This window comes from Oncorhynchus masou, chromosome 32 (assembly GCF_036934945.1).
Source record: "Oncorhynchus masou masou isolate Uvic2021 chromosome 32, UVic_Omas_1.1, whole genome shotgun sequence".
NCBI lineage: Eukaryota > Metazoa > Chordata > Actinopteri > Salmoniformes > Salmonidae > Oncorhynchus > Oncorhynchus masou.
In genome coordinates, this window is record NC_088243.1 from 45506300 (window position 1) to 45522156 (window position 15857).

Genomic DNA, 15857 nt, shown 5'->3' on the forward strand with positions numbered 1-15857 from the left:
CCCTTCTTGCGAGGCTTTGGAAAACCTCCCTGGTCTTTGGTTGAATCTGTGTTTGAAATTCACTGCTCACCTGAGGGACCATACATATAATTGTATGTGTGAGGTACAGAGATGAGGTAGTCATTCATAAATCATGTTCAACACTATCATTTAAATTCAGGTTGTAATCCAACAAAATTTTGAAAAAGTCAGTGTGTGTCACGTTGTCTAATGATTGGAGACAGGGGAAGGAATACATAATAGGGGGTTTAATTTCTTCCACCCAAACAAAAGAGCGAGGTGGAAACTTCTAAATAATACGTGGGACGAGACCTGTAAAACAAATGCACAATAACACGTATCATGGAAGCCAATATAATAGCACAGGTACTTCCAGGACCAATGAACATGGTTACAATAACCGACAAGGACAATAGGGAACAGAGGGCAGATATATACACATACTAATCAGGGGGAATTGGAACCAGGTGTGCGTAATGAGATAAGACAATCTGGGGTTGGTGGTAATTAATCCAGTTCAGTGACACCTAGAAGGCCGGTGACGTAGACCTCCGGAGCTGGTGAAAGGAATGAGCAGCAGTACCGGAGGGATCCATGACAGTGTGTGAATACTGCCTGAAGGTACTATATACCACGTGTATATGACAAATTAACAAACTTGAACTTAGAATGGAAGTGGGAGGGCAGCCAGAAATAGAGTGGGAAAGAAGGCCAGCTTTGTGGTCAGATGGTAGGTGAAGAAAACATAAAAAATACATAGGCCCTTAAATGATGTGCCCTCAAATGTTATGCCATCTAAAAATCTCACATTAGCTGGTAGAACTGACAATTATAACTTATTACAGTATGTAGGTTCTTATCTGTCACGTTTGGAGTTGTTGGGCTGTTATGCGGACACTTTAATTTTTCTTTACAATTGAGTTGCCCTGGTCGTGTCAGTATACAGTAACTTTAAAGAGCAAATGCCCCTAAAAACCAATCTCTAATTTAGAAAATATTGACATCAATATGAGTCAGAAACATTGAATTTACTGTCAAAATTGACTACAAAGTGTAAATAGGATAATTGTAATGCTTGCGGTAAATCTGGGTTGACTTTGGATAGCCTTTCATAGCCTTAGGGACCATGGGTAAAACCTCAAACCAACTATAAATTGTAGAAATTCAAATGCAAATATTGATAGCATTTAATGAGAACTAAAAGGTGTACATGAAATTGCTTAATTTACATTTAGTAATTTATTGACGATCCCTAACTAGCCCCGGAGATAGGTTACCTAAAGTCAAAGTCAGGTCGCACACTCGTTGACTGAAGCTAATTGACTAAATAATTTTGGGCTAACTCTTCCCAGCTGCGAACACGAGACACCCACATCAAACCACAACCCGAAACACCCAAGCAAGGGCACTGCGTTCATCCACCTCTGGCCTGCTCGCCTCCCTACCATTGAGGAAGTACAGTTCCCGCTCAGCCCAGTCAAAACTGTTCGCTGCTCTGGCCCCCCAATGGTGGAACAAACTCCCTCACGACGCCAGGACAGCGGAGTCAATCACCACCTTCCGGAGACACCTGAAACCCCACCTCTTCAAGGAATACCTAGGATAGGATAAGTAATCCTTCTCACCACCCCCCCTTAATGATTTAGATGCACTATTGTAAAGTGGCTGTTCCACTGGATGTCAGAAGGTGAATTCACCAATTTGTAAGTCGCTCTGGATAAGAGCGTCTGCTAAATGACTTAAATGTAAAATGTAAATGTAAAATGAAACCAACTCACATTTGAATTCAGTCATGGCCGCTAGCATTTCTTAAATCTAAAATTAGGCCAAATCTGGAAGTGCAGTCATTCTTTACAACTAACTAATAACATGTTGCACCTCTACCTTTCTATCTTTCAGATGAGCCAAGGAGGAGAGATGAGTAAAGGCCAGTGGAGCACTTAGAACAGCAGCAGCCAATGGCAAATGGTAGAGAGGATGATTTAGGTGACACAGACACAGGCCCAAAACAAGTTAAGCTACCCCAGTAGCCCCTTGACCAGTTTGGATTGCAAAACTAAAGCGACACGAGTAGAAGAAGAGTATGATATGATGCAGGGAGACACACCACCAGACAAGAGACAGAGACCACAACAGAAGAATAGGTGATTTAGAGAGATACACCAGACAAGACACAGAGACAGCAACAGAAAAATAGGATATGATGAAGAGAGACAACAGAAGAACAGAACAGGCCATAACAGAAGAACATAGACCCACACTACATGTAAATGTTTTTAATGTATGTAAAAAGTATTTTGTCTGTAATGTCTTTTTTGTCAGAACCCAGTAAGACTAGCTGTCACCATCGGCGATCCTAATAAAATCAGAAATCCAAATAAACAAAGGAGACGGCAACAACCAAGAACCTAAGGCAATGTTTTATAACGTGCTGACATAGTTTTACCCACTTCGTATGTATATACTGTATTCAGGTCAAGGCTCATCCCATTGCTAATGTACACAACGTTCCTATTCATATAGAGTCCATACTGTCTATACCCACCATTATATACATGGGTGGGCGTGGGAGGGCATAGGCTGACACACTGGGGAGCCAGGCTCAGCCAATCCGTATGAGGGTTTCCCCACAAAAGGGCTTTATTTTTAGACAGAAATACTCCTATAGAGCTCCATTTTTATGGAATGGTCTGCCTACCCATGTGAGAGACACAGACTCGGTCTCAACCTTTAAGTATTTACTGAAGACTCATCTATTCAGTGGGTTGTATGATTGAGTGTAGTCTGGCCCAGGAGTGTGAAGGTGAACGGAAAGGCTCTGGAGCAACGAACTGCCCTTGCTGTCTCTGCCTGGCCGGTTCCCCTCTCTCCACTGGGATTCTCTGCCTCTAAACCCATTACAGGGGCTGACTCACTGGCTTACCGGTGCACTTCCATGCCGTCCCTAGGAGGGGTGCGTTACTTGAATGGGTTGAGTCACTGACGTGATCTTCCTGTCTGGGTTGGCGCCTCCCCCCCCTTGGGTTGTGCCGTGGCAGAGATCTTTGTGGGCTATACTCGGCCTTGTCTCAGGATGGTAAGTTGGTGGTTGAAGATATCCCTCTAGTGGTGTGGGGTCTGTGCTTTGGCAAAGTGGGTGGGGTTATATCCTGCCTGTTTGGCCCTATCCGGGGGTATCATCGGGTGGGGCCACAGTGTCTCCTGACCCCTCCTGTCTCAGCCTCCAGTATTTATGCTGCAGTAGTTTATGTCGGGGCGCTAGGGTCAGTCTGTTATATCTGGAGTATTCCTCCTGTCTTATCCGGTGTCCTGTGTGAATTTAAGTATGCTCTTTCTAATTCTCTCTTTCTCTCTCGGAGGACCTGAGCCCTCGGACCATGCCCCAGGACTACCTGGCATGATGACTCCTTGCTGTCCCCAGTCCACCTGGCAGTGCAGCTGCTTCAGTTTCAACTGTTCTGCCTGCGGCTATGGAGCCCTGACCTGTTCATCGGACGTGCTACCTGTCCCAGACCTGCTGTTTTCAACTCTCTAGAGACAGCAGGAGCGGTAGAGATACTCTCAATGATTGGCTATGAAAAGCCAACTGACATTTACTCCTGAGGTGCTGACTTGTTGCACCCTCGACAACTACTGTGAGTATTATTATTTGACCATGCTGGTCATTTATGAACATTTGAACATCTTGGCCATGTTCTGCTATAATCTCCACCCGGCACAGCCAGAAGAGGACAGGCCACCCCTCATAGCCTGGTTCCTCTCTAGGTTTCTTCCTAGGTTTTTGCCTTTCTAGGGAGTTTTGTTCTTGTTCTGATATTTCTTTATTTTTGGGGATTTACTGTACAGTGGGGCAAAAAAGTATTTAGTCAGCCACCAATTGTGCAAGTTCTCCCACTTAAAAAGATCACAGAGGCCTGTAATTTTCATCATAGGTACACTTCAACTATGACAGACAAAATGAGAAAAAAAATCCAGAAAATCACATTGTAGGAATTTTAATGAATTTATTTGCAAATTATGGTGGAAAATAAGTATTTGGTCACCTACAAACAAGCAAGATTTCTGGCTCTCACAGACCTGTAAGGGGCTCCTCTGTCCTTCACTCGTAACCTGTATTAATGGCACCTGTTTGAACTTCAGTATAAAATATAAAAGTATAAAAGACACCTGTCCACAACCTCAAACAGTCACACTCCAAACTTCACTATGGCCAAGACCAAAGAGCTATCAAAGGACACCAGAAACAAAATTGTAGACCTGCACCAGGCTGGGAAGACTGAATCTGCAATAGGTAAGCAGCTTGGTTTGAAGAAATCAACTGTGGGAGCAATTATTAGGAAATAGAAGACATTCAAGACCACTGATAATCTCCCTCGATCTGGGGCTCTACGCAAGATCTCACCCCGTGGGGTCAAAATGATTACAAGAACGGTGAGCAAAAATCCCAGAACCACACAGGGGGACTTAGTGAATGACCTGCAGAGAGCTGGGACCAAAGTAACAAAGCCTACCATGAGCAACACACTACGCCGCCAGGGACTTAAATCCTGCAGTGCCATACATGTCCCCCTGCTTAAGCCAGTACATGTCCAGGCCCGTCTGAAGTTTGCAAAAAGCATTTGGATGATCCAGAAGAAGATTGGGAGAATGTCATATGGTCAGATGAAACCAAAATAGAACTTTTTGTTAAAAGCTCAACTCGTCGTGTTTGGAGGACAAAGAATGCTGAGTTGCATCCAATGAAAAACATACCTACTGTGAAGCATGGTGGTGGAAACATCATGCTTTGGGGCTGGTTTTCTGCAAAGGGACCCGGACGACTGATCCGCGTAAAGGAAAGAATTAATGGGGCCATGTATCGTGAGATTTTGAGTGAAAACCTCCTTCCATCAGCAAGGGCATTGAAGATGAAACGTGGCTGGGTCTTTCAGCATGACAATGATCCCAAACACACCGCCCAGGCAACAAAGGAGTGGCTTCGTAAGGAGCATTTCAAGGTCCTGGAGTGGCCTAGCCAGTCTCCAGATCTCAACCCCATAGAAAATCTTTGGAGGGAGTTGAAAGACTGTTGCCCAGCAACAGCCCCGAAACATCACTGCTCTAGAGGAGATATGCATGGAGGAATGGGCCAAAATACCAGCAACAGTCTGTGAAAACTTTTGTTATTGACCAAATACTTATTTTCCACCATAATTTGCAAAATAATTAATTAAAAATCCTACAATGTGATTTTCTGGATTTTTTTCTCATTTTGTCTGTCATAGTTGAAGTGTACCTATGATGAAAATTACAGGCCTCTCATCTTTTTAAGTGGGAGAACTTGCACAATTGGTGGCTGACTAAATACTTTTTTGCCCCACTGTATGTGTGTTGTTAGGTATCCTGCTAGAAAAATAAGCATTTCACTACACATGCCATAACATCTGAAAAATATGTGTAAGCGACCAATACGATTTGATTTTGACAGCAACAGACAAGACACAGTGAAAGTGACAGAGGAGGACAGGTGGGGAGAGAACAGAGGTGTGTTGAGCACACAGTAGACTGTATCACTTCAAGCTCTGCTATATATTCTAATTAGTTCTATTTATTTGCACCAAAAACATGTAAATTACTGGTGAAGTGAATAAGCCTGTGAAATTACTATTAAAACAATTGTTTACTTTTACACTTTTTACAACCAGGACAGGATGAGAGAGGAGGGTAGACAAGAAACAGCAACACAGAGTACTAAAAGACAGCAACAGAAGGCAGACAAGAGAGACAGCAACAGACGACACACAGAAAATGATGGGGAGAGGCAGAAGAGGGGTAAGACTATCACTTAAAACTGCTCTATGGATTCTAATTACACATTGTGTGTGTGTGTGTCAGAGTACTGTGGGATTCTTTAATCAGTTTGAACGTGTCAGAGTCTGTGTTTTACGTTGTTGAGTGGTCTTTGGCAATACACTGTATATGTATGTGTTCGAGAGTAGAGAGTGCTCCAGAGTAGAGAGACCACAGGGAGCCTGGATCCCACTTTTGACACTAAACATGTAGCAGGTGGGAAGGTGCAAGTTACCTTGAAAAATATCTAATCGCTCAATGTTCATCTCAAAGTGCACCAAATTCATGCATTTAGCTGTTGAAATTTGGTCAGTTTTTTTGGGGACGGGGGAGAATGCCCCTGGACCTCCCTACTGTTTTTGGGCTAAGCAAGCCCTATATGTCTTCTAATCTTAGAAACTAGCCTTTCTTAAAATAGCCTTTACTTTCTTTCTAAATACTTCAATGTTTGATTGAGTCTGCCTGGATGGGCGGGGTTTGAAATGTTCACATTTGGAACGGTTCCATTGTTTCCATCAGGCCAGGCACGCTCAATTAATCAGAGACAGAGTATTTGAACCCAGGTATCTGGTATTATCTGCCTGCCCTAAGAAACACAACGTAACCCAGTCCTATAAAGCTCCACTCCACAGGGGAGCCGGGATCCCACAGTTGACACTAAACATTAATTAGTCTGACATTTGTTTAAGAGCCATTACTGGTGTCCTGGTGAATGTAAAGAAGGCTCTGTGCATGGCGCCTTGAGACATGGGATATAAACTATGCACTGCAATCACGGCTGTTTGTGATGACAGCGGGAGGCTGGTGGGTGAAGGCTCCGCGCCACACCTCGTGAGAATGGGGCCTTGGAGCCCCAAGGGCAGCTGGGAGTTGATGAGGGTGGTCGTAGCGAACGCAGCGTGGGAGCTGGTTTTGATCATCTGGCTAATGACATTGGAGGCTGGACCCCCTGTTACCTGCCCTGGAGGGGAGGGAGAGGGGCATTATAACAGGTGACGAAATAACACACTGTCAGATCCCCCTCACCCAACCAACATGAGAGGTGACCTTCGGCAGCCAGGAAATCAGCTCCAGATTCCTCTGCAGTAGAGTGGAGTGGTGGGAATAGGTGAAGGTGAAGGTGAGGTGTGTGCGTGCATACATGCGTGTCAAGAGACAAACCAGAGAGTGGGGTGGGGGGGGGGGGTTACCAAGATTGTTATAGAAACATGCACTCCCTTGCTGTCTAACTCAATTAATTTCAAATAAACTCCTCTCCACTCCTGTCTCCTTCCTCTCCCTCCTCTCTCCTCTTCTCTTCTCTCCCTCCTTCACTCCTCTCCTCCCTACCTCCACTCCCTGCAGATGCAGCCTTGGACTGCGGGGGGGCTTTGGAGAGAGCAGAGAGGAGAGGCATAAGAAGGGAGTATCCAGGACACTCCACTGAGAGTAAACAGTGTCACAGCCCTGTCTCCTCGCTGGATGGATGACTCAGAAGAGGAGAGAGAGAGCGAGACACTTGGTGGGAGAGGGGGATGGAGGGAAATTCCTCTCCACTCCCTAAACAATGCCATCTCAAGTCCCAGAGCCCACATTCCCTTCTCTACTGGCCAGAAACATTGTACCCCAATGCCTTATACTGTACATTTCATCTACTCTTATCCAACCCAATGTTGCCCCATCTCTTTCCACTGCACAGGACCTCTCATGATAACTCCCTCGTGTCAGCTCCTAGCTAGCCATGCAGCTCCTAGTTAGCCATGAGTTCATCAAAGTCAGTAGCTACAATGTGATTGTCATAGAGCTTTTCGTATCAATATGGCACCCATGAAAATGTGAAATCTCAAACATAGTCTGCCAAATGTTCAATAGAGGATCCAGATATTGTTTCTAACCTCTTTGGATTACAACAAAATTAAGTGTACTTGTATTACGTATTGGATCACAAAAATATATATAACTTTTACATTACTGTATAGTTTACCAATAAAATGGTCACAAGTCCTCAACTGGCAGCTTCATTAAATAGTACCCGCAAAACTCCAGTCTCAACATCAACAGTGAAGAGACGACTCCGGGATGCTGGCCTTCAAGCCAGAGTTGCAAAGAAAAACCCATATCTTGCAAAGAAAAACCCATATCGCAGACTGGCCAATATAAAGACAAGATAAAGATGGGCAAAAGAACACACTCCTCTTTCTATTCTGGTTAGAGACAGTTTGCGCTGTTCTGTGAAGGGAGTAGAACAAGATCTTCTGTTTCTTGGCAATTTCTCACATGGAATAGGCTTAATTTCTCAGAACAACAATAGACTGACGAGTTTCAGAAGAAAGGTCTTTGTTTCTGGCCATTTTGAACCTGTAATCGAACCAACAAATGCTGATGCTCCAGAAACTCAACTAGACTAAAGAAGGCCAGTTTAATTGCTTCTTTAACCAGGAAAACAGTTTTCAGTTGTGCTAACATACTTCCAAAAGGGTTTTCTAATGCTCAATTAGCCTTTTAAAGTGATACATTTGGATTAACACAACGTGCCATTGGAACACAGGAGTGATGGTTGCTGATAATGGGGCTCTGTACGCCTATGTAGATATTCCATTTAAAAAAATCAGCCGTTCCCAACTACAATAGTCATTTACAACATTAACGATGTCTACACTGTATTTCTGATCTATTTGATGTTATTTTAATGGACTAAAGAATATGCTTTTCTTTCATAAACAAGGACATTTTTAAGTAACCCCAAACCTTTAAACGGTAGTGTATATGCAAATTTGTTTATGGGGGATTGGAAATTATGCAGACAATTACAATGATGGAAGCTACAATCTATCTGCATTATTAAAGCTGATCTACACCCCCAAAAAATAAAACTATTTTTCAAAAGCTTTGCTCCTTATAACACTTCCATCCCCCAAGACCCACCCCATCCACAGTACCCCTCTCTTACCATAACAGTTGCGCCCGTCGCCCATGTACCCAGTGGCACACTGGCACTGGTACTGCTGGCCCTCTCCGGGCAGACATTGGGCGGTGGTGTCACAGTCATGGGTTCCTGAGTAGCACGGGTTCACCTGGATAGGTTCTGGCGGTTCCATTGAGGAGACAAGGAGCATATCTTTAGTTACAGACCAAGTCAGTTGGGATTTACGGTACCACCTAAAACTAACATATTTTGAAGCCTTAGTATGGCCTAGATTATGAAAAAATGATCTATAAGCAAATTCATACTATGTAAAAAAGGCGTTATAAGACGTACTTACAGCTCACGCTTTGTCACGTGGCCTCTATCGGATGACGACTTAGAATGTATTTGTAAAGCCACTATGAAGCCTTCAAGCCTAAAATTGTTAGTTTATTAACGTGGGACCAACTTAAATGTATGTGATTCAAAGTGCCTTCACGTACCATTTGTTTGTGGTCAATACTGCTTGTTAAGAACAGAAAGGCCCGCACACTGAAAATGCTTCTAATTTACCACCTTTAATGACAACGTTTAGATCCAACACGGGTCTTCATCTGGTCAAGCAGACTGAGTGATCCAGTCTTCAAATATATACATATTTCACCCCACATGATCATTACGCACATGACGCATTGTTGGTGTAGATACAATACAATAAACGTAGGCAGGGCTCTATATTAAACATTTGTGTTCCCAGCACTGGTGATCCCAACTTAAAGTTAGGTGCACAACATAAAATCCAGGAGCACCAGAAGATTTTTTTATTTTTATTGATTGATATAGCATTTATATAGGCCCAATATGCTTTAACTACTTTTGATGAACATGTGCTCTAGAAACTAATATTTAACTTGTGAATTTATTATATTATAAAAAGCTAAAATGTTGATACAAAAGTTTGAGTGATGACGTGCAAAAGATCAGACATTCATTCACTGGTATAATAATTGCTCTTCTAAAGAAGCTACCCCTTTTCCTTTTTTTCTGTGCCCCCAAATGTTTAAATATACATGGTTTATGGTTTATGAACACGGCCTAAAAACAAACTTTTTGGTCCACCAGCCACTGTGGCAGGTAGATCAAATATCTAACCAGCCACTCAGAATTTTTAACCGGGGAATAAATGTATTCGCCATTGTAATACCAAAAACCACAGAAAAACTTTTTTTTTCACTATCAAAATCACACTTGTTTAATAGAAAAAAATAACAACATTAGATGTCCTTATTCCACAACAATGCTTAAACCACACCAGGAAACCCCTTTTGAGGTCTTGGGAAGAAATTACTGACATTTAATCCTAGTAAAAAAATCCCTGTTTTAGGTCAGTTAGGCTCACCACTTTATTTTAAGAATATGAAATGTCAGAATAATAGTTGAGAGAATTATTTTTCAGCTTTTAATTTCTTTCATCACATTCCCAGTGGGTCAGAAGTTTACATACACTCAATTAGTATTTGGTAGCATTGCCTTTAAATTGTTTAACTTGGGTCAAATGTTTTGGGTAGCCTTCCACAAGCTTCCCATAACAAGTTGGGTTAATTTTGGCCCATTCCTCCAGACAGAGCTGGTGTAACTGCGTCAGGTTTGTAGGCCTCCGCTCGCACACGCTTTTTCAGTTCTGCCCACACATTTTCTATGCGATTGAGGTCAGGGCTTTGAGATGGCCACTCCAATACCTTGACTTTGTTGTCCTTAAGCCATTTTGCCACAACTTTGGAAGTATGCTTGGGGCCCTTCTCCATTTGGAAGACCCATTTGCGGCCAAGCTTTAACTTCCTGACTGATGTCTTGAGATTTTGGTTGCTTCAATATATCCACCAGATTTTCCTCCCTCATTATGCCATCTATTTTGTGAAGTGCACCAGACCCTCCTACAGCAAAGCACCCCACAACATGATGCTGCCACCCCCGTGCTTCATTGTTGGGATGGTGTTCTTCGGGTTGCAGGCCTCCCCCTTTTTCCTCCATTTCGCCTAAAAGTCTGATCTTTGTCCCCATGTGCAGTTGCAAACCAGTCTGGCTTGTTTATGACGGTTTTGGAGCAGTGGCTTCTTCCTTGCTGAGCGGCCTTTCAGGTTATGTCGATATAGGACTCGTTTAACTGTGGATATAGATACTTTTGTACCTGTTTCCTCCAGGATCTTCACAAGGTCCTTTGCTGTTGTTCAGGGTTTGATTTGCACTTTTCGACCAAAGTACGTTCATCTCTAGGAGACAGAATGCATCTCCTTCCTGAGCGGTATGATGGCTGCGTGGTCCCATGGTGTTTATACTTGCGTATTATTGTTTGTATGCACCATTGTCTGGAAAGCCTAGACAATGTTGTGCCTGAAAAGCCCAAGAGGGCGGCCGTTTCTGAGATACTGGATCCGGTGCGCCTGGCACCGATGATTAAACCACTTTAAAAAGTTGCATTCTAATGTTCAATCGAACAGTAACTGAATGCCTCGATGCCTGTCCGCCTGCTTTATATAGCAAGCCATGTGACTCACTGTCTGTAGGAGCAATACATTTTCATGGACATGGTGGTGTACCTAATAAACTGACCGGTGAGTGTATATATCATATGTGAAGATTGAAATCCGGAGTTGTGTCTTTAATCTATCCAATGGTGAATGGCAAGTCGACTCGATTCCCTGGAAACCAGACAGAAACAAAAGCATTCCTGGCCTAATTGTACAACCTTATGTACAATTATCCATGTAAGACAAGACACATTCACACACAGCCATGGACCACATGGCAGAGAAGGCAAATAAATACCAGACTACCACACAGAGAGAGAGAGAGAGAGCGAGAGAGAGAGACAGTGAGAGAGACAGAGACAAACACACAGAGAGAAAGAGAGGGACCGAGATAAAGAGAGATAGAGAGGGAGAAAGAGCTGGATGAGTAACCGGATGAGTGCAGGCCAGGGATTCCCCAAAACCACAGATGACTCAGAACACAGAAATATCGAGTTGGAAATAGGAATGTGTATGGGAAGAATTATGAAATGTCCAAATCGTATAGCCAAATAACCACAGTCTTTACATGTCTAAACCCACCATTATTGGATGCGACTATAAGAAATGTGGAGGGTTGACATGGTATGACGATGCAGTGTATGTCTACTGTGTTATGGTAGGAGTATGATGGTGTAAAGGAGATGATGGTTCAGTGAACCACACTCGCATGATGAGTTACCCGAGTTAAGGCTTAAGCTCGGCGGGCTAACGCAATGATATGGTGAGCAAAAGACCCGGGAGACCCAGTCAGTCACAATGGTTCCACATCAAACTGATGAGCAGTGAGTGTTCTAGCATAAAATGGCTTCTGAGCAACAGTATGGGGTGATGTGTACAATGTGAAAGCCCAATATAATAATCCCATTTGAAAACAACTTTTACTGTAGCTGCATTGGCTAACTGTGTCGATACTGGAGGCAAAGGATTTTAACACAGCTGGTGCTCCGCCATAGCCGCTCTGGGCGACCTTGAGGGTCAAAGCACTTGACCTGGCTCGCATGACACGCTTAAAATGGCAGTAAAACACAACAAAAGACACCCCTCACTCTCTTCTCAGTGTTTACGAGCAGGGGGGTCCCTTACACAAGCTTCCTAAAGACACGCTAGGGGGGTTAACTACACTCGTTCTCTCTGATCTTCAATTTTAAAGGGAGAAGACGGGACCCCATTGTGTTTAAAATAAGAAACTTTCCTGGGAAAGAGTCAAAGGGGCCCCAGTATTTAGGGGCCCCTCAAAGGGGCCCCTCGACCAACATTTTCTGTACTGTCCTCTCTCCCTTCACTCCTCCCACTCTTCCCTCTTTACTGTCTCTTCATAGTTTGTGCACATATTATGACAACATTTTGTGACGTTTTTGTTCGGGCACACAACATTTTTTCTGCAGGCAAGCTAAAGTCTGCGCCCCTTCGTCGGTGATTGGTCGACAGTAGGGATTCTTCAATAAAGTCTTTGTTGTCATTCGAGAGATGACTCACTTTCCTATTTTTTCAATGATAAATACTGCAGCAAAAATCTTAGTTAGATGTAACGTCTAAGATCTCCTCAGCAAAAACGTCAAAATGAATGACAAACTCATTCAGTTTGGCTAACCCTTACAAAAAAAGATTGCAGTTACAACTGCAGTAAAAGTGCAGCAACTGCAGTCGACTGTGGTATTGTGGATACAGTAATTGCAGAATAACGGCAGTGTACAAAATTACTACAGACCCGGGTTCATTCCCGGGCTGTGCCACAACCGGCCGTGGCTGGGAGTCCCATAGGAAGGCGCACACTTGGCCCAGCGTCGTCCAGGTTAGGGGAGGGTTTGGCCAGGGGGGCTTTACTTGGCTCATCGCGCTCTGGTGACTCCTTGTGTTGGGCCAGGTGCCCGCGGGCTGACCCCGGTCGCCAGTTGAAATGTGTTTCCTCCGTCACACTGGTGCAACTGGCTTCCGGGTTAAGCATGCCGGGTGTTAAGGAGCGCGGTTAGGTAGGTCATGTTTCGGAGGACGCATGACTCCACCTTTGCCTCTCCCAAGCACGTTGAGAAGTTGCAGTGATGAGACAAGATCGAAATCGGGGAGAAAAGGGGTCAAATTCAACAAAATATATATATAAAAAAAAAACTTATTTTGGACACAGTATTTGCAGCGTACTGCAGTTATACTGCACTCTGACTGCAATATTTTTTTCATAAGGGATGCGCCAGCCGAACAGAAGCACGCTGATGCCTTTATTCCTCTCTCCTTCTCATTTAACTCTTCTCCTTAGTCCTCTTCACTTGCTCTTCTTCCCTCTTTCCGTGCCCCTCATTCTGCCGCTCTCGCTCTCTCTCCTCAATTCTCAGAGACTCTTCCTTCCTTCCCACCCTCTCTCTTTCCCTCCATCCTTCCACAGTCACATTAAAGGCCCAGTTGTCACGACTTCCTCCAAAGTTGGTCCCTCTCCTTGTTCGGGCGGCGTTCGGTGGTCGACGTCACCGGCTTTCTAGTCACCACCGATCCATGTTTCATTTTCGTTTAGTTTTGTCTTCATTATACACACCTGGTTTCCATTCCATAATTAATGTTCCTTATTTAACCCTCTGGCTTCCCTTTCTGTTTTGTGCGTGATTGTCATTGTCATGTGGGTTCGTTCTTTGTGCTCTGGATTTTGTGTTTTTCCTTGTTCGAACATTGCATATATTATTGAGTAAATTCTGATTATTACTCATACCTGTGTCCTGCGCCTGACTCCGCCTTATCCATTCACCTAATCGCCGACACCAGTGCAGTCATAAACGTGATTTCCTGTGTTTGATTTATTTATATTTATATATATATATATATATATATATACACACACACACACGCACACAATGGAGGTTGGAATAATACTGTGAAATTGTGAAAATTATGATAATCCCCTTTAGTGTAAGAGTTGTTTGAAAAGACCGGCTGAAATTTTGGCTTGTTTTGGTGGGATGGAGTTTTGACCTGCCTGATGACATCACCAGTCAGTTAATAGGCCAATAAGAAAGAGAGTTCCAAACCTCTCTGCCAATAACAGCTTCCCCACTCATTCCATTCCCGGTTAGTCCTAGCAAAATTCTTGCCTGAATTTCTTTTATTTCTTTTCGACCATTTTAACTGAAAACAATCAACGTAAGGTACATAAAGGTCGAACACAGCCATTTGTATCTCAATATTAAATCATTACTGGGTAACAATCAAATATCCTACTGTGATTGTGTTCAATTGTTTGTGTTAGTGTGTGCATTTGTGTGACCCTAAAAACAAACTAAATGTAAGAACGGGCAAAGGAATTGGGAGGGGAGGAGGAAGGACAATGGCTGCATTTTACTTCAACAATTTCTGGATGATTTGAAGAGCACCATGGGCCCTGGCCAAAAGTAGAGCACTATATAAGGGTATAGGATGCCATTTAGGGCTACAGTCCATCACAGCCATGACAGTCAGTTCATCCCAATCCACAATCATGACTCACTCAGCCAGAGTAATTACATGTATTGTACCCAAGAACTCCCAGACAGCACCAGCTGCCCCCCCCCCCCCCCCCAACGCTAGACCCCCACACACAGCTGGTTTGGCCCCCATGTCCTCCAGCCCCCCTCCTTCCCTGTGATCGGAGCTCTCTCCTGGGGCATCGGAAACATGGTATCGCTCCCGGGTCTCTGCTCTGGTTCCCATGACATCACTCCTTAGCTATCCCTCACGAACCCCCCCCTTCCTGTAAATCTGTCATTGGAAGGGATATTATTTCCCAGAGAGCAGCAGAGATTAACAATAACCCCCCTTCCTCTAGCACTGACATCCCCCTCCGCATGACAGCTCATCGCAATACAGCTTTCCACTGATGGGGTTGAGTTAAATACTAGTGTGTATGTGTATGTGTGTGTGTATGTGTGTCCGTGGTGTAAGTGTGTGCATGTCCGTGCATCTGTGTGTGAGTGCATCTCCCTCTTCCTCCATCGCACTGGAGGCCTGTCCGTTCAAAACATTTCAGTGTAAGCGTCTTACAATATTGCTTAAGACAAAGAAGACGAACGGCTTTTCAAAAGAGGGTAGCATTACAGAGAAGCAAGACTCTCACAGACGCAGGTGCTGCCGCAGCAAACCTCCTCCCCTCGGATTTCCTTATATCTTTCATACAAATGGACCGCGTCAGCCTCAAGTGTGTGGGAAGGGAGGATGAGGAATAATAGGATGAGGAGGATGGTGAGGTGAAAGGGGTACAGGTTGTCCTTGAGGAACATGAGGCCACGGCCTCAGATGGGACCTCAGCGGAGGCGCACGCTAACCTCACACTCTCTATGAGGGGGGATGGGAGAAAGATGCAAGGAGACATATCCCAGACTCACCCTGTCTTCACCGGTGTGAATGAGTGATGTAAAGGAAGGGGGGGGTGAACTGTGTGTGTACTCAGTGTGTATGAGTAACCTCATCTCTGGAACTTGAAAGCACTGTAACTGGGTTGACGTCGCAACAAGCTCATTTCTGTTACAACCGTGAACAAACCTTGACCCAAACGGGTACCATAAAGACATACATCTTTACTGACTCTAGCCTTACCGCTGCGGAGACCTAGCTTAAGC

General features: G+C 44.0%; 1 protein-coding gene across 1 annotated transcript in view; it reads right to left on the reverse strand.

Annotated features, from left to right (window-relative positions):
- nid2a (nidogen 2a (osteonidogen)) overlaps positions 1–15857 on the reverse strand; it is a 91008-nt gene that overhangs the window by 36695 nt on the left and 38456 nt on the right. The window contains exon 9 of the mRNA XM_064954240.1: positions 8759–8893. Coding sequence (XP_064810312.1) covers positions 8759–8893 — 135 coding nt within the window. The remainder of the gene's footprint in view (positions 1–8758; positions 8894–15857) is intronic.